The following is a 22918-nucleotide window of genomic DNA, read 5'->3' as shown; positions in this document are numbered from 1 at the left end:
GTAGGTGGGTGGAAATGGAGGAGCAATATGCTCAGGCTGCAGCAGCCACAACTGCTCAGGATCCACTGTACTCCCACACACATTTGCTTTCTTCTGACATTTTGAAGCTTCCATTAAAGCTCCAGGTTCCAGGTGAGCACAGATGCCCAGGTACCACCACCAGGACTGTTTCCTGCTGGGCAGCCCCAACATCAAACATTTCCTTAAGCAATTTGCACATCTTAAAAATAAAATCCTTTATTGATAATACGAATGTTTAACATGTCTAATGCCATCAGCTATAAAAATGATTAAAGAGTTTAGCTTGGTACATTTGGCTTTACAAATTTACAAGTGTTAATGAACTAATACTAGTGTTATATGTTTTGCACTTCATTATACTCCATTAGCCAGTGACAAACTCTGCAACAATGTCTGCTTAGGACACATGAGTTAGAGAAGAAATATTTAGTTGCTTCCACACAGAATCTACATCAACAGTTAAATACTAACTCTAAAAGTCTTGCTGAATTAGTTGGATCCATTTTAATCCCTTGTGCTTAGTTTCTTTCAGAAGTTAGTCTACTAGCAAAAATACATTCTTTTGCATACCCCCTTCCCACATTATATTTTAGAAGAAACAGTACTCAGTGCATTTGCTATTAGACTTCATCATAGTATCTCTCTCTCTAGAGCTATCAATAAAGAAAGGGGATAATACCAGTCAGATTAATGTAAAAGCAGAGAAACTCATTAAAGCAGTGTATACAAAAGCCTCACTTTTCAATCAAAAGGGATACATGGGCCAAAATGCATCTGCCCATCCATTTTTACATTTATTCTCAGCAAGAGGAAAAAAATCTGCTGTGGAGACTTAGTTAAAAAAGTAATAAATGTGCTTCCAAAAGAGTTGCTGCCCACTTAGCTCTGGCTGCCTCTGTTTCCCTGCTGCCAGCACACAGACTGCTCCACAGAATTAGGAAAAACAGCCCATAATACCACTACCTAACAGGCTACTAAAAGGTCTCTGCAAACCTCTAAACCCCTGCCATGGCTGTGTGGGGCGAGTCCAACAGCCACCTCAGAGCAGCACAGAGCTCCAATGTCCTACGGAATGAGGCTCAAAGCCCAAAGGAACCTCTGCCATGGGCAGTTCTGCATCCTCCCATGGCACAGGGATGGATGTGGTTTCCCCACAACAAAGGGATTTTGCCTAATGAAACAGTGAAAACTGACACAGGAGAATGTGTCTGTGGCAGTGGAAGCTGTGCTCTGTGCAAACACGACTCTGCTGCTGAGGGAAGTGCTAAACGCTGGATGACACCGAGCAGCAAGTCCAGTTTCTAAATTTAGGATCAGCTCACATCCAACACCCGAGATCATTAACTCGGGATCGTGCTCTCAGCCTCTGCCACTGATCTGTGGTGCTTGTCCTGCATTTCTCAGCGCAGTGACTCAGAAACCCACTGTGCTGTGCCTGCTGGTTTTCTTGCAGCAAACGTTTCTGCACAGGAACCAGCTGCTTCTTCACACACATGATCTGCCTCAAACTTAGGCAATTCCTCACTGAAGAATTTTTTTAAATCTCAGTGAATTGCCATGTTTTCTTCCTATGAGGCAGAAGATCAAAAATAAAGAAATATTTCCCTCGTACACTGTGTGTATGTGTGGGACATACTTACACAGACCTACATATTCAATTCCACAGCAGCAATGATTTGATTCCGTATTTGCAGCCAGGAAAGCTAGCCATAGCTAGTGGGTAAAATCCAGGTCAGACTTAACTGACACAGAGGAGGAACAAAATTATTGCTTTTGTTTGCAGTCAAAGATCCCATGTTACTGTTGCAAAAAAACTGTATTGTATGGACAAGCTATTTTTTCACAAGTAACAGTGAGATCTTTGTAAAGGAACAGAAAGATCCTTTTCTCAGAAGTTCTACACACAACAGTAGAATGCTTGAAGAGTTTGAAAATTCCAGGTGATACACCAGAAACCAGAGTTTAGCCATTTAAAGCACACAGGCATCTTGTCAGGAAAGCAGAAAGAACAAGATAGACAAGGAATACTGTCAGAGAAGTAATCTGGATAATATCACAACTAAATTTTACCCCAAGAAACTCATGTGTGCTTCCTCAAAGAGCTGGGAGCTATGTCCTGAAGGACACAGCCTGGCTGGCTGCACCGGTCTGGTGGTCACCTTGCAAAATTTGAAGCACATTTGCTAACTTATCTTAGCAAATGGAGAGAATTAGAAGGAAAACCAGTGTTGGTTTCAACATTCAGGACTCAGAAGAATTTGTTTTTGCAGCTAGATGTTCCCCTCCTCACCTTTTCCCAAGAATCACATTCATATTGCAAGCTTAGTTCAGGCACTTTTATAAAATGTTCATCGGAGTAAAAAGTCTGCAAAAATTATTTCTGCATACTTTAAAAGTAGCATTTCAGTCCCATTAAGGTTGATAGGTCCTACCACATGATTATGGTTCCCACCACATGATTATGGTTGTCATCTCTAATGATTTGACTGCTGCCAGGAGACATTTGGAGGCTACTGTATAGCTGTAGTTAAGGTTTCTTCATAAACAAAAATATTTTCCTACCTATTAAAAAGAAAAAAAAATATACTAAACGCTTTATACAGACAGAATCTGCTACTATGGAAATAAATAACATGGAGTGGAAAAACAGTGTCTTAGCTCCAGGGTAAGCTAAGCTGTGGAATGTCACATTCCCATTTTCTGGATACTAGCTGCTGCTTGGCAGGAGGATCTCCAGGTCTTTGCCATTTGACACGACAGTGTTGTTAGAGCAGCTACTCGCCACGTCCATGGGGGCACCCAGGGAGGAGGCCTGGGAAGAGGTTTTGGTTAGTGGAGCAGGGGCAGCAGGTGACTGAGCGAGGCCGGGTTTCTTTGGAGGAATGGGTGGAGGGTTCCCTCTTTCTGCTCTAGGAATAGTTGGTGACTTAATTCCAGGAGACAATGGGCTTAGAGGACTGGAAACCTTGACAGGGCTTGGAGAGTGACCAGACTCGGTTTTGGGGCTGACAGCATTTGCCAGGTTTCGATAGTCCGTGCCAAAAGGGGAGCTGTTAGGAGAGACAGGCTTGATGGGACCCTGCTGGCTGGTGAACCTGGACAGCACCTGAGTGACCGTGTTGCGGGCCAGCTGCTTGGCAGCAGAGTTGTCTGCCAGGGTGGGAGACAAATCCCGGGAGGGTGGGCTCTGCAGGCCGCTTGACTGATGGTCCTGCTCTGCTTGAGACTGGAACTTGTGCCGAGCCGCGTGGAAACGCTGGTTGATGCCCACTTGGTAGGAGGACTGGTAGCCAGGGCTGCTGGCAGAGGCTCCCACTAAGCGTTTAGTCAGCACTGGTGAGGAGCAGGGAGAAGGGGTCAGAGAGGAGGCAGCTGTGCTGCTGGGAGACAGGGACACACCAGCAGAAGGGAGCTGGGACATCAGATGCACTGGTGACTCCATTCTCACAGGAGAACTTCCATTCTCCACTGCATTTTCTGAGGCTGCAGCAGATCTCTCCCTCTGAACTTGGCTCTCTGCAGCATTTGCCTGCAGTAGCTCCCCACCCGTCTGCCCGTCTGTGTCACAATGCCCGTTGGATTTTGCATAGGAATGAACAGGTGTAGAGGGGCTGGCAAACATTGTGTGAACAACTTTGCTGGTGCTGGCAGGGTTTGCTCGCTCTGCCTGCAGACACTCAGTCTGGCAGGACACAGACTTCACTGGGGGACTGTCAGTCGTGACCCCCCTGGATGTCACCGAGGGGCTGGGCTGCACAGGCTCGGAGGGACTGTGCTCCTGGCAAGAAGCCTCCAGCTCTTTCAGGGCTTTCTTCAGGCATTCCACCTCTTCTTTGAGTGCTTTTGTACGGTTTTCTTCTCTGTTCAGCTTAGCTTTCAGCTGTTCTCTTTCAATGTCAAACTCTGAGAGCTGCTTTTCTACTTGTGCTTCCATCTGCAAACCCCGCTTCCTCTTGGCTGCCAGCTCCTCTTCCAGTTTACTCACCTTACTCTTCTCCTTTTCCAGTTTCAAGCTCAGTTCTGCTGTCTTCTGGCCCTCTTCAGCTGCTTTGGCAGTGGCTTTCTTGCACTCCACAACAAGCATGGAAGACAGTTGCTTGTGGCGTGCCCTTTCCTCCTCCAACTGGCTTGACAGCTTCTTCTGTTCTTTTTCAAACTTTTTCACTTGGGATTTTTCAAACTCCACCTGGAAGTTAAGAACAAAACAGACTGTAAGGGAACCATAAAACCTCCTGAAAGTGAATGCAGAGCAACACCCCACAGGGAACAGGTTTACTGCGTATCTTGGAGAAATTACACAGTAAAAGATGACAATGGCTAAGAAAGAGGTTATTGCCCCCAGAAATCTGCAAGACAGTCTGGAATGACTCAGCTTGCACATAGTAACAATTATTACTTACTAGTAGTTTTATCCTGTATGAAATTCAATTGACCTTTAGTGAGATATACACCCAGTCTGTCATGCACTGACTGAACAAGCAAAGCTTCCTTCCACCTCATTTACTACTTTGTCAGTTTGCCTTTTAAAGGTATTTAGACTTTAAAATGCTGCTGTGTTATATATGTTTAATAAAGGCTACAGTGCTTGAGTAACAGAAAACAGTGGCTTAAATATTTATTACTGTCTCTGAACAACATTCCCAGGAGATCTTCCACGACTTACTCTGAATTTTGAGTACTGCAGAGCGCTATCAATTGTAAGTGCAGCCCTGTTCTTCAGAACTCATCAGATTTCGGGCTGAAGTAAGATTTCAAAGCATTTGATTGCCTATTAATACCTTTTAGCACTGCTCAGCTCCCAAAACACACTGAGAAATTTCAGGTTGTTTTTCATATCAAGATGATAAAAGCTAGGAGTGCCTTACAGAGGGAGGTTCCTGCTACTCTTTCATCACATCCTTGCCGAGTTCACTGCCCAGGAGCCTGGGGTTTCTGTGGGCTGGGTTATGACCAGCCCGAGTGGTACCTGCTGGGTGAGCCGCTCCCGCTCCTTCTCCAGCATGTAGGTGACATCATCCCCCTCTGCCGTGTCCTGGGCGTGCCGCTGTCTCTCCTCCTCCAGGTCCAGGATCACCTGCCCAACAAACATCAGCTACTTCAACGTCCAGGTGCCCTCACGGGCAGGAAGAGATCAGTGCCTTTGTACACATCCAGAATGACACGAGAGAGCAACCACGGCAGCCTCAGACACCCAAGTTCAACTCAAATCCTACAGAAAAGCAGCTTTTGGACAAGTTCAATGTATGTTATTATCTGGTCAAATTGAGTCAGTTTGTGAAAGACGTTAGGAAAACCTCACACTGGAGCTGTGCTCATTTTACTATTAAATACCTAAATTGCTCACTTTTCCCCCAGACTGTGCAATATCCATGAGAAGTTCATGTTATGAATGGTGCCCACACCCCAGGGGTTGGAAGGGATCTCTGGAGATCATCCAGTCCAACCCCCTTGCCAAGGCAGCGTCACCTGGAGCAGGTTGCATAGATCAGTCCAGGAGGGTTCTGAATATCTGCAGGGAAGGAGAATCCACAACCCCTCCACAGCCTGTTCCAATGTTCTGTCACTCTCAAAGTAGGTCAGTTTTTCCTCATATTCAGCTGGAAATTCCTGTACTTCAGTTTGTGCCTCTTATCCCTTGAAGCTCAGAATTTCCTGGCAGGACCATCAACGCAAGGCCCAGCAGGAGCAGAGGTGCTGCATCCAGGAGCCATGGCACACTAACAACAGGACAGTCCCTGCTGTGGCTCCAGCAGCAACTCCTACACAGGCTTCTCCCCAGTGCCTTACAGGGACGTGAGGACTCCAGTGTAAAGTTTATATTAAAGAACATTAATTTGTTCTCCCACTTAAGAACAAGATGAGCTCTTGAAGTGAAACTGCCTCCCATAAGGACCCAGTGAAGGAGCTCCTTCAGCTTTAACACTGAATTACATGAATAATTGAAATGCTATTAACTCAACAAAAAAGCCAGAATACGAACTTCCCAAGAGGCTCTGCTGTATCTCATCACCAAAACTAAGCTCTCCCAATACATGCTCACCATGAATTTAGCAGCTCCTCAGTCTTCCTGAAATTTAAGCTTCCAAACAATGCTTAAATATCATCAAGTATACAGGAAGCTTTTCACAGAAGTAGACAGGAAAAGGTGAAAAAATATCTGATTTTACTAGTATGATTTAGCTGGATATTTGGCTGGAAAGTGAAAAACAGCCTTGTTTACTTCTAGTGACTTCAAATTTTTTTGGAAGTACAGTCTGACACCTGACCAAGTACTTTACTGGTGTCAATATTCATTAAATGTGTGTCTGAAGAATAATATGTGCTTCATTAAAAAGGCCAAATGGCATGAAAAATACTTTTGGTTACTCCATACTTCCTTAGGGAAGCACAAGGAGGTGCTTTCACCTGGCACCAGCTTTTCAATAACCACAGAGAACAGGTCTCAGGCACGACAGTGATGGGTCTGCTGAGAACTCCATGTTCCAGAAACCCTTTCTTGAATTTTGGGAAGCAGTATACTTCCCAGCTGTAAGCTAGATCTTTTTTGGTGTGTCCTAAGAAAAACACCTTGTGTATATTTCAAATTCTGGAATTATAACTAATCAGCTCATCAGCTGCATCACCTGGAGTGAGAAATTTAAACAAAGGTGTGAAGTCCTTTCAGTTAGCAAACCTCAGGGCATTTAAGCGTTTTTGCTGAAGTTAACGTGTTATCAAAATGCAACTGTCAACTTCTGCACATCTTAATTGAGGCAAAACCTACCTTTCTGTGTCTGCTTTCCGCAGCAGCTAGCTGGGATAACATTCTTTCCTGCATATTCTTGCAATGTTTCATCACCACTTTCAAAATAGATAAAGGATTGGAGCATACTGGTTGCTTTTCACCATGATTCCCCTCTTTCAGGGTCTCAAAATCTCTCTGCAAAGCCATCAGTGGATCACTGATGTTGTATTTCCCATAGCGTTCCTCAATGAATGTGTCCCTGTGCTGGGCCTGCAACACAAGAACAGATTTGCATTTTAATACACTTACACTAGCTAAAGAAGACAGAGCTTTACAGTTAATATTCCTTTTCCCCAGTTTTCCATTTAAGGAGACTTTAACACATATTCATATCCTGTTATCTGCTAGAAATAAAGGAAATAAAGAAAAATACTGCTTAAAAACACAGCATCTCCACAATATATTCAGTCTACAAACATCCTCATACCACAGCTACCTGCCATGGCCATGATTTACATTCCACAGCTGTGTGAAAGGAAAGAAGGTAAGTACCAACTCTTGCTCAACAAAAGATTTAATCATTTATTGTCGCATCAGTGAAAAAAGCAGTTGTGTGGTTTCCTTGACTATGTCACCATCAAAGAATTTCATGTTGAGCAATTAAAGAGTTTCATTCTTGCAAGAGTCTATAAATCTGTGAATTGTTAATAAAATCAGTAATGTTCTCATCCAGACTAAACAGAGTTTAGTTTCTCAAGAAGCAAGACAGGAATGATGAGGTTTCTTTTGGTGCTTGTAAGAATTAAGCCAACTCACACGTACTAGGCTCTACATTTACAGCATTTAATCGCTGGACTCGATGATCTCAGAGGTCTTTTCCAACCTCAATTATTCTATGAATCAGCCACTCCACCTGGAAATCTGTTTGTTAGGATACCAATAGGCTTATCCTATCCAGTGATGACTGTTCTAAAAACAAAATTTCATAAGGAGACAGATATGAAAGTATTATCTGCATGTTTACCACCATGATAAGAAACCATATGAAACTAAATATTTATGCAACAAAAGACATAGGAGGAAAAACAGATCTAGATTGAAAAGAGCCCTCAGAGCTGTTTTGGCTCTAAGAAATATAATCATTGATTTCCAGTGAAATGGTTCTGGGCTGAATTCTGAGCATATGTGAAAACCTGTGACCGTGTTTCATTCCCCTGCGTGTTACTGATAGCAAGACCCCGAGCCCAGCAGAGCTGATGCTCCTGCCAAGAAATAGCACCTGAACATGAGACTTCAACTTGATTCCCCTTGATTCATATTGTCTTGTAAGGACTGGTTACCATGACAATTCATACCTTTTCTTTTCTACAGCATATAAATCACTGGTCTGTTCTGCACTGGCATGTCCTCAGTGAGGACACAGAAAGATGTGGGTTTTTCCTCTGCACGAGACACCTGCACCACTGAAATGCCAGAGTGAGCCCCGGGACCTTTATCAAAGTGCATTTAATTTAGAAGGTATTTTAGCATGTGTGATCTACAGGAGAGTTCTAATCCTAAATGCACTTTTCCTGCCAGAGCACACACACAGCATGTCTCTTCCTTGAGCAACTGCCCCAAACAAATGCTGCCTGCACCTTCTCAGGTGTGCTTCACCCCTCTGCTCCCAGCTGGGCAGAGCACAAAAAGCAGATAACCCATTCTAAGTCAAGCACAGCAGCTTTTTGGAGCTGGTGGAAGGCTCTAAACACGAGTCCCACACAACCCCAACTCTGCTGATGCTGGGAATGGCATTCAGCTGAACAAAGCTCCCTGCTTTGAATGCAGAGCCAGCCCGTGCCAGCCTCGCTGTGCACTTCCCAGAAACCCTTTCAGGGAGCAGGAATGGCAAACTGTCACCCATTCTTATGGGACTGCACAAGGACATAATTTAAATAGGAAAGACTGAGCCTGACTCAAATGAAAAGACAGCTCAGAAGCCAGAACTTCTTGGAATGGCTCTTTTCTGATGTCCCAGTATCAAAACCACAAATGCTTCCCTCGAGCACACAAGAGCAGGAGTCACAGAATCATGGAACACCCCCCCCCCAGCAGCTGGTAGAGCTACACTGGAACAGTGAGAGTTAAACAATAAAACTTGGTTTTACTCAAAAAGCTGGTGGGATTTTCTGGTCCCACTTGCATTCTGAAATGTGGCCATGTGATTAACATGAAATAAACTAAAAAAAAAAAAGATTTTTGCTCTTAAAAGGAAAAGTGTTTGCATTACCTTACAAGAGGCATACAAAACCCAACCCAAAATATCTTCCCCATGACCAAATTAGAGACATTTGTCCTGTGATTCCAGTTTGGAGCTGGATTTTAACCCTCCAGCAAACAAACACAGAGGAACAGCTCACACTTACAGATACCCCTCCTTCTCTATCAGCAATATCCATCAGGAACTGTGGATACCTTTGATCAGAGCTTCAGATATTGTTCTAACTTTACACAACAATAAAAAGGAGAGGAAGGAAAAGATCAGCCCTGGAAATGCGAGAGCAGCCCTGGATAATGGGGCAGCCCTGGTTTAATGAATCACAGGAAAAACTACTGGGGTTTTTTAAATTTTTTAGGAACAGGGAATCTTCTGTTTTTCTGAAGCATTTATAAAAATGACTCAATGCAACCTCAATATAAGTGCGGAGGGAACTTCTAAGTGACTCAAGCATTAATAAGTCTGTAAATATGAACTGGGATCTCCATCCAGCTGGCCTAACTGCTTTGACAGATGAGCTTAATCCCAACTCAAGCCAGTGCTGGCCATTCTGCACAGAAACATGGGAGAGACCCTTCAGAAGGGCACCAGTGCTTCAACTGTGTAAACAAACCTTGCCTTTACTGCTGGGAAAGTTCTTCCTAATAAAAGCTCCAAAACAGGAGATTAAGGTGATTTTTGCAATACTGAAGGTGTAACAAAAGCCATGTTTTCTTCTGCTCCTCACAGCACTGGGCTCTGAACTCTGTTGAATTTAGTGGGGTGGTTTATTTCCTGTTTGGGAAAGAACAAGAAGTTCTTCCTTGCTACTCTAAGCAATTAAGTATTCTCCTGAACCAGCATGACAAACAGATGAGACTATCATAACATCAAGAGCTTTCTCAAGTCCAGCTATTCTTCTTTAGTAGCCAGCAGAGCATAAACATTTAATTAAAGTTGTCTAGACTAGAAAAGGTCTTAACCAGGTCATCTTACACTGACCACATCAAGTTTGCAAAAACAAACCCAGTGCTTTGGCATTTGGGCCACTGTGCACTTGGAAATGCAAATAGGGATTTTCCAGCCCGTGACACCTCTGTGCTACAGCTCCTACAGAGCAGCCACCTGGGTCACCTAAATCATCAAGGCAGCTCTTGGAAAATTAACTCACAGTGCCATAATCTCAGAGGTTATTTTATACAGGTGTGGGAGTGTCACAGAGAGTGACTTCTGCCATGGCTTGTGCTCCTCCCCGAGACAACTCTGCAGCTCAACTTCTCTGTCACTGGAGGTCACGTACAAACATCTTCAACACTTCTGATTTTGTCCTGTCTGAACTGGATTCTACCTTAAATACAGCTGTTGTTCAACTTCCAGAACAGAAGGAACTTGATGATGGAAGAGAAACACTCTGTTAGTGAGCCCAGAGTGAAAAAAAAATCAACCTGGATCTCAGATCCCAGCATAGAAAACACAAATCCACAGGAAATAAGGCTTAAATAAAAAGGAAATAAGGTTACAAATGCAGTGTTAGCTTAGGAGTGGAAAATTTCGTCTGAACACCAGAGATGACATTTGTACCTCCAACATCAGCAATGGTGCTTTGAAAGAAGATGCAATTCTGTGCAATTAGATCTTCAAATTTAGTACCTCCACCTCTATCATCTCAAACATGCAGAACTGTGAATTTCCCACCAAAACATTCAAATTCTAGAGGCAACTAAATTAATTATTCAGCAATTTTCAAGACTATTAAACTGACCTCTCCCAACAGGAAAGTAAGATAACATATGAGCTTGGGGTGCTTTTAAAAACAAGAAGGAACTATACATGCGAACTACCCTTAAAAATAAAATTCCAGAAGATTGGAAAAGTAAGGCATAAGTAGAGAGGGTTCCACATGAAGCTGGCTGGCTTTGAGCTCAAGTTTGGGAATTGCCCACTGTCGGTCTGTTTGGGAAGAGATAATTCTGATTTTATGGGGCAGAAGCAATATCTGACCCAACTGAAAAGATGTTTCCTGTGCAGGCAGGCAAAGCAAAGGCTTTGCTTTGTTAGGAAAAAGATACTGTTTCCTCTTGGGATTTCTAGGCTGTTTTGGGATGAATGTTTCCCATAACCTATTTCTCTATTTTTAAAAATAAAATATTTCCTTCTACTGAAACCTTGTTTATGCGACAGAATATTCTCTCTCTCTTCAGTAATCTTTACAACTTGTTTTACTGGAACGTCAAACAGGGAATTTCCAAGACTTATTTCAAGTGTTTTTTGGACATCAAGTAGAGCATTTCTCTTCCCTGTAATTTCAGGGTTCAGGTTTTAACCCTTGGTATAAGACAAACACACTCTTAATTAACTATAGCTACTGAGTTTGCAGTTCTCCAGTAATAATTTGCACAGAAATTCCTCCTCCATGTAGCAGAGAGTGGAATAAGCTTTAAATAGCTCCTTACTGCCTTGAACTTCCTTATTAGCTTCTCTCTCCAGAGACAGAAGTTGGGAATAAAGACAGGCTGAGGTCACAACAACCACTGACAGAGAGAAGGGAAATGGGGGGGGGGGACCACTTGCTTTGTTCAAAAATAAATGTCAAAATGCTGAAGTGGGATTTCCAGTGTTAAATTAGCTCCAGCTCTGCAGCAATGCCAGGCACAGAGCCACCAAGTAAATTGCTCAAATGCAGCATGTGTCTTAATTGCCACCATTATATCAAGTGAGCAGACCTGACAAACGAGAGCTACCCATATTACCCAAGTAAGACTTGTTCTCAGCTTTGAAAAATACAAGTTTTCTTAGGAAATGTCAAGCAGCACAAAACTGCAACTTCTTTCCCTGGGAACTTGTGGTGAAAGCCTGGCTGTGCCTGGCTCCCAGCACCCTGGGATGGTGGTCTTGGGACTGCACAGTGCTCAAGAACAGCACTTTGGTCACCCCTAAACCGGGGGACCCAGCGACACCCAGACAGCTGGAATTCAGAGCAGGAGCCCTTCCAGCATGGAAGTCATTCCCACCTCTCTGCTCCTGGCTCAGCACACACCTGGGTGCTGCAAAGGTGAGGAGAGTCAGTTTTTGCAAGACACTGGCAAATGGTGCTGCTCCAAGCAAGAAATAAACAAAAAATTCCCCAAGCTTGCAAGAAAAGCTGTAAGGAATGCCTGCATTCCAGCAAGACAGCATCCATGGGAACACTGCTGCATGGGAGCTGCTTTGTAAGTGATGCATAAGCCCAACTTGCCCCATCTGTGAAAGATTTAACACCAGGAAGGTTTTGTATTACTGAACTTTTCTTTTTATTTAAACAAGAGGTGGACTTACGTTTTTGAAACTGCACTGTAAACCTAATTTCTAAATCCACTAACAAACAGCACTTAGTTTTGCAATGCATTAATGTTGCTTTATAGTGAATCACTGAACTCAGAAGCAAAGAGATGAATACCAGCTCCCAGTCATTAACACAAAATAGTTTCTATTCCAGTGTAAATTGCCTGAGGCCTTATTAACATAAAAGAATAAGTCAGAAAGCTGTTTCCTGTTTTCTAAAAGTAAACAGAACTTCAGTTCTAACGTATGGAAAACTCTCTTTAAAAGAACAGGGAGGAGGGAACAAAGTGCTCTAACACAGTGATAGAGATCCATTTAAATATTGAATTGTTTCCAGTCATGGTGTGCTATTTCCGAAGGCAAACCTGTGGTTCATGCAATCCTTCCTACACAGCAATAAGGACTGAGAGTCTAACTCTCAGGATTATGCAAGTCTCTGACAGCATCTGGGTTTTTTGGATGATATAAACATAATTATAACTACAGGAAAAGGAGCACAATAAGAAATGAGGCTTAAAACTGTTCCAAGGAGAACATTGAGATTTATGTAGTGGACAGGAAGCTACTTTCAGGCAAAAAAAAAAAAAAAAAATCTTATTTTTTCCCCAAGAGTTTTTAAAACAGAGGAAGCAAACTGAAGCACTGGGAAAGTATATTTTGAATACAGTCAGTTTGTCAGACAGCAAAGGAAGAAAGGGTCAAGATTTGGGGAGAGGGGGTGAAAAGAGGGAGAAAAAAGAAGCAAGTTCAACAAGCAGTGTCTGGAACGCCCGGCTCAGCAGCTCGATTTTGACACAGAGAGGGAACGGGGCCAGTGCCAGCCAACAAGTGCCTAACACCGTGAGGCAGAAGAAAACTATTTTAAGCTTTGTCATCTGCACACATGGATTCTCTCTGCTAAATGCCAGATGCTAAATGTTTGTCTCTAAGCATGCAGGAATATCAGTTATTGCAGACTGTACTACCACTGGATTACGTGTTTACAAATTAAGGGACTCTTCCTCTGCAAGTGCTTGTCCTTTTCTATCATGTACCAAAGGATTTGACTCAACCAGAGCTTGGAAACATTTGAATCTGAAGCAGAAGTAAAATTAGCCCATGAAGGGAAACCTGTTTTTGTTACTATGTGGGAAGCAAACAGGCAGACAAAATTCTGATTTCCAGCCACTGACATCTATGTGTTTAACATAACTGCTGGAGAAAATCACTGCTGTGGTTTAGGATTATGCAATCCCCTAACAAAGTTCAGAGGATTGAACTCCACCCGCTCCCAACATATGTCCACATTTAACACAAAACTATTACTCTTCCAAGGAAATCCAGCTGCCAAGGCAGGTACTGTCCATAACACTTAGGGAACAGAGAGAGCTGTGAGACCCTGTCAGACAGTTCCTTCCTCTGTGTGTGGAACAACCAGCTTCCCTCAGCCCTGGATGTCCCAGCTCCTCTCAGTGTAAATTACTCACTTTGTCCAATATATGCAAGTCAAACTAAATGCTCTCAAGTGTAAATCTTTAATTCAGCCTTAGAAGGTTTTTTTCTTCAGGGCAGTACTTTCATGCATCAAAACGTGAGTAAACAGATTAGCAAGGTTTCCTTTAATTAGTCACACACAGTCTTCCAGCCAGTGAGGCATGGTAAAGCTGTTACCACAGTTACTATCAGCAAACAATGAGAAAAACAGTGTAAGGCCAGAATTTCTCTAGCTGGATATTCCAAATAAATGGACAAAGCAAAGCTGGAAGTTCTCTACTGCTGAACCTTTGCCCAGCCACCAGATTAAGCAGTTACATGACTTTTCCTTCCATGTATCAAAAGGGCAACAGGGCTGCTGCCAGCAGGAAGGCAGGCTTGGGCTGCAGCATCACAGAACAAGCTTTTGGACCTGAGGAGCAGCACAGCTGGAGACCTACAACATCTCACAGCACTGCGGGCAGAGGCCACATTCCAGGGGTGGCAAATTTTCCCTAAGATCACTCTCAGGAGGCAGCAAGAGCCAGCTTGGATTTGAAGCTTTCATTGCCCTTTCGCACCACCTCCAGCTTTCCTCACAATCTGAAACACTACAGCATATCCCTGAGAGAGGAAGGGGAAAATAGCACTAACCTTTGATTAGCTCAGTATTTTATACTCCATAATTATCAAGCATAGGTTACAATTTCGTTTAATTTCTTCTCAGTTATGAGTACTTGACAAATTACGTCAAAGGGTATTCTTACTGTATTCATCTCCTCACACAAGAGGGAACTGCAAGTTAAATTTCAACAGGAAAGATAATTGCTTTACACTACTGGAAAGCAGGCAATAAAAAGTCTCTGGAATGGAGCTGCTACATTTCTTCCCATCAGTCTCTCTGTGCTCCATTATACACATTTTACACTGAAATACTGAAGTGAGGCTTGTTTTGGTAACGCATTCTGACCACACACAATGAAAAAAACAGATCTCAGGACAGAGGAGAAAGTGTGTTTCAAAACAGAAACCAAACCTTCCACCTGACCAACAGTTTTGAGAAGGTAACAATATTCCTCCCAAATAAAAGGATGCAAAAGCAACTAACAACAAACATAAGTATCCTGACTGTTCTGGAGAAGGATATCCCTCCACTGCCCTAAGAGGTGTTTGGAGAAACTCCTGCTGGAAAAGCAAGCCCCTGCAGCTCTCAGGCCTGCAAGCTGCCATTCCTCTTTTGAAATAGCTGCAAGTTTTAAACAGTATGAGAAGTGACAGGTCAGCTTGAAAAAGCCTTTAATATTCAACCCTGACACAACTAATTTCTTCCAAAATTGACCCCTGCCATCATTTATACCAGTGTTTTGTCCACAGTGTCAACCAGGCATCCCTCAAAGAGCAGCAGAATTACACACAGACAATGTATTTTAAAAAATAATTTCCAGTCTCAATATTAACACAGCAAACTGTGCAGAGAGCACCACAGCCCACACCACCTGATGCAGGTCAGCAGCAGCACAGAGCCCACACCACTTAGCCAGTTTTCCTGCACCGTGAGCAGTTCTCCTCCACCTGCCAGAAGCGGCTCCAGCACCACCCCTGCCTTGTCCCATCACATGCCCTCACAGCACCCCGACCTCAGCTGCACTGACATGGATTGAAAATGGCTTTTTGGAGCAGTTTTAGCTGGCATCTGCCTCACTGGAAGGTTACACTAATGCTCATGCCAGCAAAGAGGAAGAATAAGTAGCTGAGCACTCAGGGCTGCTGCTCTCAGCAGTGCCAGCTTATAGTGGCTTAGCCAACACAAAGCCATGGATGCTTTTTACTTAGTGTGACGTTACTGTCACTAAAAGTCTAATCTGTGATCCCTCTTGGCAAGGAGAGTTTCTGCTTTAAGCAGCCCTCCTTGCTAAGGGAGAAAAAAACCTACAAAGGAATTCTTATAAGCCTTTTACACAGCAGAAACACAAGGTTCTTTATCAGAAAGGATGAAAACACACGTGTAACACTGTATTTCAATACCAAAGTGCTTCTTGCAGCCAGCTTCCAACAATGAATTCCAAGACAAAAATTATATACAGCATTTATGATGTAATCCTGCTGATACTAAGATGGGATTCTGAACCAGTAATAAATCTTTACCTCTGAACTTCACCTTGGATACAAGCACTCTGCAGAACTTACAGTAGTACTGTTGTCATGTTTGTTTCTTATCCTGATACTTAAAACCTACCTTTAAAGCCTCTATGACAAGATCTCTTGCTTCTAATTCTCCCTCAAGAATGCTAAACAGCGTCAGTAGTTCTGGTTTGCTGAGTTTTTCCAGATTCATCCTGAAAACCTGAAAAATAATGAAACCTAGTTTAGTTGGTATTTCCTTGGACATTAAAATCAGTATTCAAAGCTATGACGTATAATTTGCATTTAACTTCAGCTCCCAGTTTTTTGGATTGCAAATTGCCCTGAGGGGGGATCATTTTCTCTCCAGCTTCCAAGAGCAGTTGTAGAAGATGCATTTGTCACCCTCTCCCAAGGGACACGAACACATGCACGCCCAGATGGTGACGGCAGAACATGAAGGCTAACAGGACCAGACAATATTCACCAAGAAGTAGCCAAAGTTAACAGGAGAGGGGAAAAACATGGATATTTAAAAGTCATATTGATTACACATCTGCATCACACAGCTGCAAACATCACCGAGGAGCTGAGATGAACGCAGGCCAAGCCAGGCCACCCACAGGAACTCAACAGTGATGGGAATGTTGCAGTGCTGAGATATGCTTCCTGGGAATGCCATTATCCAGACTAACAGAACAGGCCCAAATCACTTTACAAAAACCAATGCCACAGAAAATACACACTTAATTACTATTCTTTCAAACCGTTTCAATATCACCATCAGTTATTAAATATAATGTTACTGCCTACATACGAGATCCATCATCTAAGCTGCACAGAAAGAAGCTTTATACTCCCTTGCATCTTTGCTGATATACTTAACACTCTCCAGTAATAACCCTTTTTATTACATTATTTTGTTAAAAATGGAAATAATTTCAGACTAAATCCTTGTCTCTGATGCAAATATACCCATTGATACAGTCCTGTGCTTTGTACCACCATCAAATACACTTTTCTGAGTCCAAGTCATGTCCATCTTTCACCATGCTTTGTGTCAAGCAGAAAATGCTACAGCGTGAGGAAGCTACTCAGAGATATCAAACTCCAGTGGCAAGTGATAAAGGGTTAAATCATCCCTTTCTGGAGAAGTCTATCTAGCTAAAACATTCAAGTGAAGTCTAGTTTGTCTGAAGTCACTGCTCCTTTACAACTGATTTGCATAACTGTGCCTTGGAGAGTTATACACAAAAGCAAGTTCTGTCTTGTTTTCGCCAGAGCAGTTTTCCAGTCGCTGGGAACAGAAAATTCTGTAGTCTTCATACAGCAAGAGAAATCTCCTCTGTGCCCCTCTGCTAATCAGGGAAGTGTCTCATCACAAACTCACATTCTTGCCTCACACAGTGCTCTACATGAAATTCCATAAAGCAGCAACGTTTCTTCCAGGCTCTCTTGGCTCACCCTCCCACTGGCATGGGCCGCTCAAGGAAGCGCCAGTGGAAGTGACCACGACTGGCTGTTCCAAAACCAAACTGAACTGGACTCCACAGATCTGTCAGCATCGCATTTCTGTTCCCTACTGCAGATCCATTCACGTATTCAAGAAGAAAATCCACGAGTGGAACGTTTGGGAAATCTGTTCATATTTGTCCTCGTGTCAGCCTGATGAAGAAGCCTGATCAAGACTTGACACAAAGGTATCATTTAGGAAACTCACTGTATTGACTCCAATCACATTTTTGTGGGCCAGGGCAGTGCTGGTCACTCTTCAGCACTGATCACTTCATTTCAGCCAATGGACCTTGACCGAGAGATGTCCAGGGTGGGAGCCTGACCACCTCCCCCAGGTCCGGACATGGCTGGAGGGTTCTGTCGCCGTGGGGAGCCTGGCTAGCTGACACCACGTGGAAGGAGTGTGACTTACAACTTGGTCATCTTAGAAAAATGGGAGGAGAAGGCAACAGAAACAGCAAAGAAATGCTAAAACATAAAGCAGCCACACAGAGTTAGAAAAGACAGAGCCTGGTGCTAGTCTTTGTTAATTACCATGTTTGTGTTGGTGCTGTCAAAGCTGCAACATTTCCCTGGGCAGCCTTTAGATGTGGAATATCCATATATCTCCTTAGGAGATGCACGGCTTGGTTTCAAAGCCATCTCAGTCCTTGCTCAAACTAAATTTACAGGTTCTAAGACTGAATCAATACTGATGAGAAACAACTTTTATTGCCAGATACTCACCAAGTTACAGAAGTGTTGGGGCATGATAAACCAGACTGAAAAAGGAGAAGCTTCCTTGGAGATCTTAGAACAAAGTGTATCATATAATTCTGTTACCCCAGGACAGTAACTGTTGAACATGGACTTTCAACATGACTGTGTCCATGCTTTTCCCTTAAAAAGAGATAATGTGGAAACATGCAGCTGCACCTCCCCTTGAGCTACCAAACGGCTCAGTCTTATAGCAAGGACAGCTACCAGCTGCAGTTTGGCATTTTAAAGCTATTAGTCAGGGCAGCAATAATTTCTACTCTATATTCTAACCACTCCCATTGTGACTTGTGCTTCCCAGTGTTACAGCAATAAGCCATGCTATTCTTGCCATGCCTCTGTAGTCTTTAATGCGCTCAATAACATAAACAAACCCTGTCCTAAAATACACAGGTAAAAATACTTCAGAGAAATAAAGAGCAGGAGCCAGTTTGCACAGCAATCATTTATCCAACAACAAGAGGTAACATTAAAGGTACATAAGGAAGCCTCAGCTTCCTCATGTGCAACCTGCTGCTAGAGAAGATCTCTACCTGCTTTGTTTGCATCAGTTACCCCCCACTGCCGAGAGAACAGACTGGGAGCAGATACTACAAATAAAGTCACTGCTCTAAAAAAACACCAAAATGTACCTGTATTCTCCACTGATCTGAAGGGAGCTTTTAGAACACACCAGGCAGATGTCTGTTATGCTGAATGGATTACAATCCCAAGCATTCCCTTTAAGGGCACTAGGGAGCTGAAAACTGGAGGGGGAGGAAAAGCCCTATTCATTTTATGTTATTATTTTACAGGAACAAGAAGCATCTCTGGATCAAAGAGCCAATAAGCATGTATTTGAGCTCCTTTTCCCCTATCCAAACCTAAATCCAAATCCATTCCCAGCCCTCCAGGCTCCTGAGGTGACTTTTCAGGCTGCTTTCAGGCTACACATCCCTGTGCCTTCCCTCATCCCACTTTTTAACAAAAGATCACACCAACTCTATTCAATTACCCAGTTCTCCCCCTTGCAAACAGCCCCGTTCTACCAAAGGGATCTGGACACTTCAGCTGGGGAACTTGACCCTCTACTTCCAAACCTTTAACCAGAAGACAGAGCTTCCCGGCACCAGAAACCAGATCTAGGGGAACATTACACCTTTACATCCAGGGAAATACACTGAGTGCACTCACACAGATCACAAACCACAAAGGCCTTGTTATTTAGTCTGATGATATAAATATTTTCCCTGAGTCTGAGATACACCACCATTTTTGGACAATAAGCCCGAGTTTAGAGCATAAACAAAGATAATTACTTTCTGCTTGCCTAAAGGTGAGCTTCCTTTCAGCTATGGAGTGCTGGAGTCTCCTCAGCGGACCCATGCCCACCCCCCAAGGAGATAAAACTCTTCTAAGAAGGTTATTTCCCAGTATTTAACTGAAAATAACTTTCAAGAGCAGTTTAAGTGTATGTACAACCACACCAGCCAACAAACCGGGGGAGTTATCTTTGGCATGTGCCACTTGAGGAACAAGAGATAAGCTTGCTGCCCGTGGCAGCTCCTCCGTGCCCTCAATCACGGCGCGATGATTATGAAACCATTCCAAGTTACACTTCACTGGTCTCACACACACACGGGCACGAACTCACTGAAAGAATGTTGCCAGCACAAGAGAACCTCACCCACCAACTTCAGCAAAGGTTGGAGTCGGGGGCAGGAACCAAAGAGCAGCTGAACGCGCAGTCCCGAGGCACTGGGAGGGCAGCTTGTCAAGGGGAAGCTTCAAGATCCTCTGCGAACCCTCGGCTCAAAACTCTTCCACTTTATAAAAAAACATCATGAAGAACAAAGCTTGTGTTCCTCCCTCCTCTGAAAGAGGGTATTTCCTAAACCTACACCAATGCAACAATGCCACAATGTCAATAATCCTGAATCAGCTTAGTTTTCTTTCCTGTGTTCCTGAAGAGGAACTGGTATTTTCCAGGAGCCAGCACGGGCAGTCGTATATATTCGCATTCATGGGAGAATCTAAATGACCAGTTTGAGAAGTCCTGATAGACAAGTTCCCAAAACTGCTGCTGTGTGTATCGGGCAGTGTTTGAGTTGTTCCAATAATTACATTATGTTTATGTAATGAAAAAAAACTAAAATAGACTTAATAATTGTGTGTCCACAATGCTACCTGGCATTGCATCAGAACTGTGGGGAATTAGGTTAAAATGAGAAGTGTTTTTATCTCCTTCACCTCTGTATCTCAGCCCTAAAGGAGAAAGGACATCTACCCACAAAAAAAACTATCCTCACCCCATTCATTTTTGAAGTCATACTCAGAATGTAGCAAATTAGCAAAATTTTGAGCACGTATTTTGTGTGGGTCCTTGAACAGCCCCTGTGCAGCAACTGGAGCTCCTCGAGAGAGAATTTAAACCATCGCTGGCTCCTCTGACCTTCAGCCCCCCCCGCCCGGGGAGCCGCGCCCCCCCCTGCCACACGATCGCTCGTGACCCCGGCACCGGGACGGGCGGACACCGCGGGTCACCCCGGGACACCGGGCTGCTGCAGCCGCCAGCGGCACAGCCGGCGCTGCCCGGGGACCGGCACCGTCCAGGCGCGGGCATCGGGGAAGGGGTGGCAGGGGCCGGGCTCGATGGCTCCCGCGCTGCACCGGCCCGGTAAGACCGCGGCGGACAAAGAGAAGCGCCGCACCGGAGCCCGCGGCCGCCGCTGCCCGGGGACCCCGGCCGCGAGGGAGGAAAGCGGGCGCGGCGCGGGGAGCAACAACCGGCTCCATCGCCCCTCGGTGCGCCGGGCCCGGCTGGACCGGGCAGCGACGCCCAACTCCCGGTAACGCCCCCCGGCCTCCGCGCCCCCCGATCTCCCCGTTCCCCCCCGATACCATCCCCTCCCCGCCGCCTGCGGCCGCCCTAGTCCCGACTGCGGCCGCCCCCGCCCGCAGCGGGGCTCGGCCCCGCCACCGCCCCTCTCAGCCCCCGCGGGCCGGGCCGCCCCACACCTGCCTCTGCCCACCCGCGGGGGCAGCGCCACGCCAGGACGGGCCGGAGCGCGCCGGGCCGCACCGAGCCGTGAGCGGGACCCGCGCCCGCCCCACCGCACCGACCTGCCCTGCCCCCCGCGCCGCCGCCGCCGCCGCCGCCGCTCCCCATCGGCCGCCCCGCCCCCGCCCCGCCTCCGCCCCGCCCGCTGACCGACGGCGCGCCCGCCAATCAGCGCCGCCGCCGCCGCGGCCGCGGGCCAATCCGCCACGGGGGAGGCGGGGCGGGGGCCGGCACAGCCAATCAGGCAGCGCGGGGGGCGGGGCCGCCGCTGAAAATCCCTTTTGTTCGCGGCGGACCGAGAGGGCGGCCGTGATTGGTGCGTCACTTCCGGCGGGGCGGGGCTGCGGGCACCGCCCGAGCCGCCGCTCCCGGCCCGCGGTTCTGTCCCGGGCGGGTCCCGATCCCGGTCCCGGTCCGGATCCCAGGGCCGGGCCCGGTCCCAGCGGCAGGAAGGGCTGTGCGAACCCAGGACAGGGACAGGCTCAGGCCGGCCTGAAGGAGGCTCGGGGCAGGTGAATCGCCGTGGTGGCCGTGGCAGAGCAGTGCCCTCAAACCCTCTCACGGTGCCTGTGGCAGAACAGTGCCCCTCGCAGGGGTTCTGAGCCCTGACCCCTCATGATTCCCGGACAGTCTCTCTCCCCTGACACCTCCAGGTCCTGCTCCCCTCGTGGCACCTGAACTTGGCCTCTGGAGACCGATGGTTTGCCCGAGGGTGTTTACAATATCTCTGTTTCCTTTGTGCAGCAGCCTTCTAACAGCGCTGCTTTGCAGCGTGACTCACCTGGGCAGGCCCTCGGCGTGGGCACAGCCCTCACTGCCGGGCACAACTTCCCTCTGATGAGCTTTTGCAAGTGCCGAGCAACTCTTCTGCGGGGAGGTGCTGTGGAAAATTCAGCATTTCTATTTGTTTACCTGCTGTCATCTGAGGAAAGAGCCCTGATTACGCTGGAGACGGTTGCTGGAGGGAATGTCGCCCGTGGATGCCTCAGCCATGGGGTCACCGACACTGTTGAGGGCAGCAGGTTTTTTGCTGTCAGAGCTGCTTACCCAGCACTCTGCTAAGCCGGCGGGGCAGCAGGAATGGGAACGAACCCTTTCTGTGCAAAACACGGCCGATCATTCCGCCTCTGAGCTTCCCACGAGATGTGCTCAGCATTGCTAGCACGCTGATTCTAGAGAGCTGAAAAGTTTTTAATGGCTTTTCCCACTGTTGGGAGCTCCTTAAGCTGCACCAGAGGAGGTTTAGTTTTAACATTAGAAAGAGATTCTTCACAGAAAAGGTGATTACCCATTGACATGGGCTGCCCGGGGAGGTGGTGGAGTTGCTGTCCCTGGAGGTGTTTAAGGAAAGACTGGACATGGCACTCAATGCTCTGGTCTAGTTGACAGCGTTCGGTCACAGGTTGGACTCGATGATCTCAGAGGTCTTTTCGAGCCTGATTTTGTGATTCCGCGCGCGTGACTGCGGGGCAGTGCTGGGATCACACGGAGCTGCAGCACAGGGCCTGTGACACGTGGCATGAAACCAGCAGTGTCCAAATCCATGGCAAAAAGGTGTCACATGGTGACACAGTGACACGATGTCTCTTTACACAGTGACAATGCCACCTCTAACCATCACAGTCTCCCATCTAGTACGTTCAGAAGATGGTTTTGTCTAGACAGGGTTGTCTGAGTGTTATTTCCCAGCCTTGGTAAGTACTGGAAGTTTTGCAGCGCCTCTGGTCATGAA

At 45.7% G+C, this 22918-nt stretch overlaps 1 protein-coding gene across 4 annotated transcripts; it reads right to left on the bottom strand.

Annotated features, from left to right (window-relative positions):
* Nucleotides 1-211: 211 nt before the first annotated feature.
* Nucleotides 212-21295, bottom strand: CTTNBP2NL (CTTNBP2 N-terminal like). Of its 4 annotated transcripts, none has more exons than XM_068995688.1 (5): nt 21249-21295; nt 15991-16098; nt 6785-7015; nt 4988-5095; nt 212-4207 (listed from the first exon to the last, which is right to left on the bottom strand). In XM_068995688.1, the coding sequence occupies exons 2-5, from the start codon at nt 16087-16089 to the stop codon at nt 2729-2731; spliced, it is 1917 nt and encodes a 638-aa protein (XP_068851789.1). In that variant the 5' UTR covers nt 16090-16098; nt 21249-21295; the 3' UTR covers nt 212-2728. The 4 variants fall into 4 exon arrangements, with proteins under 4 accessions (XP_068851789.1, XP_068851790.1, XP_068851791.1 ...); XM_068995689.1 differs by lacking the exon at nt 21249-21295 and adding an exon at nt 21144-21217; XM_068995690.1 differs by lacking the exon at nt 21249-21295 and adding an exon at nt 19817-20956.
* Between the last annotated feature and the right edge of the window lie 1623 nt (nt 21296-22918).

The sequence above is a fragment of the Aphelocoma coerulescens genome, chromosome 26 (genome assembly GCF_041296385.1).
Source record: "Aphelocoma coerulescens isolate FSJ_1873_10779 chromosome 26, UR_Acoe_1.0, whole genome shotgun sequence".
Taxonomy (NCBI): domain Eukaryota; kingdom Metazoa; phylum Chordata; class Aves; order Passeriformes; family Corvidae; genus Aphelocoma; species Aphelocoma coerulescens.
The sequence above is the reverse complement of the archived record's forward strand: the minus strand, read 5'-3'. Positions and strand labels throughout refer to the sequence as shown.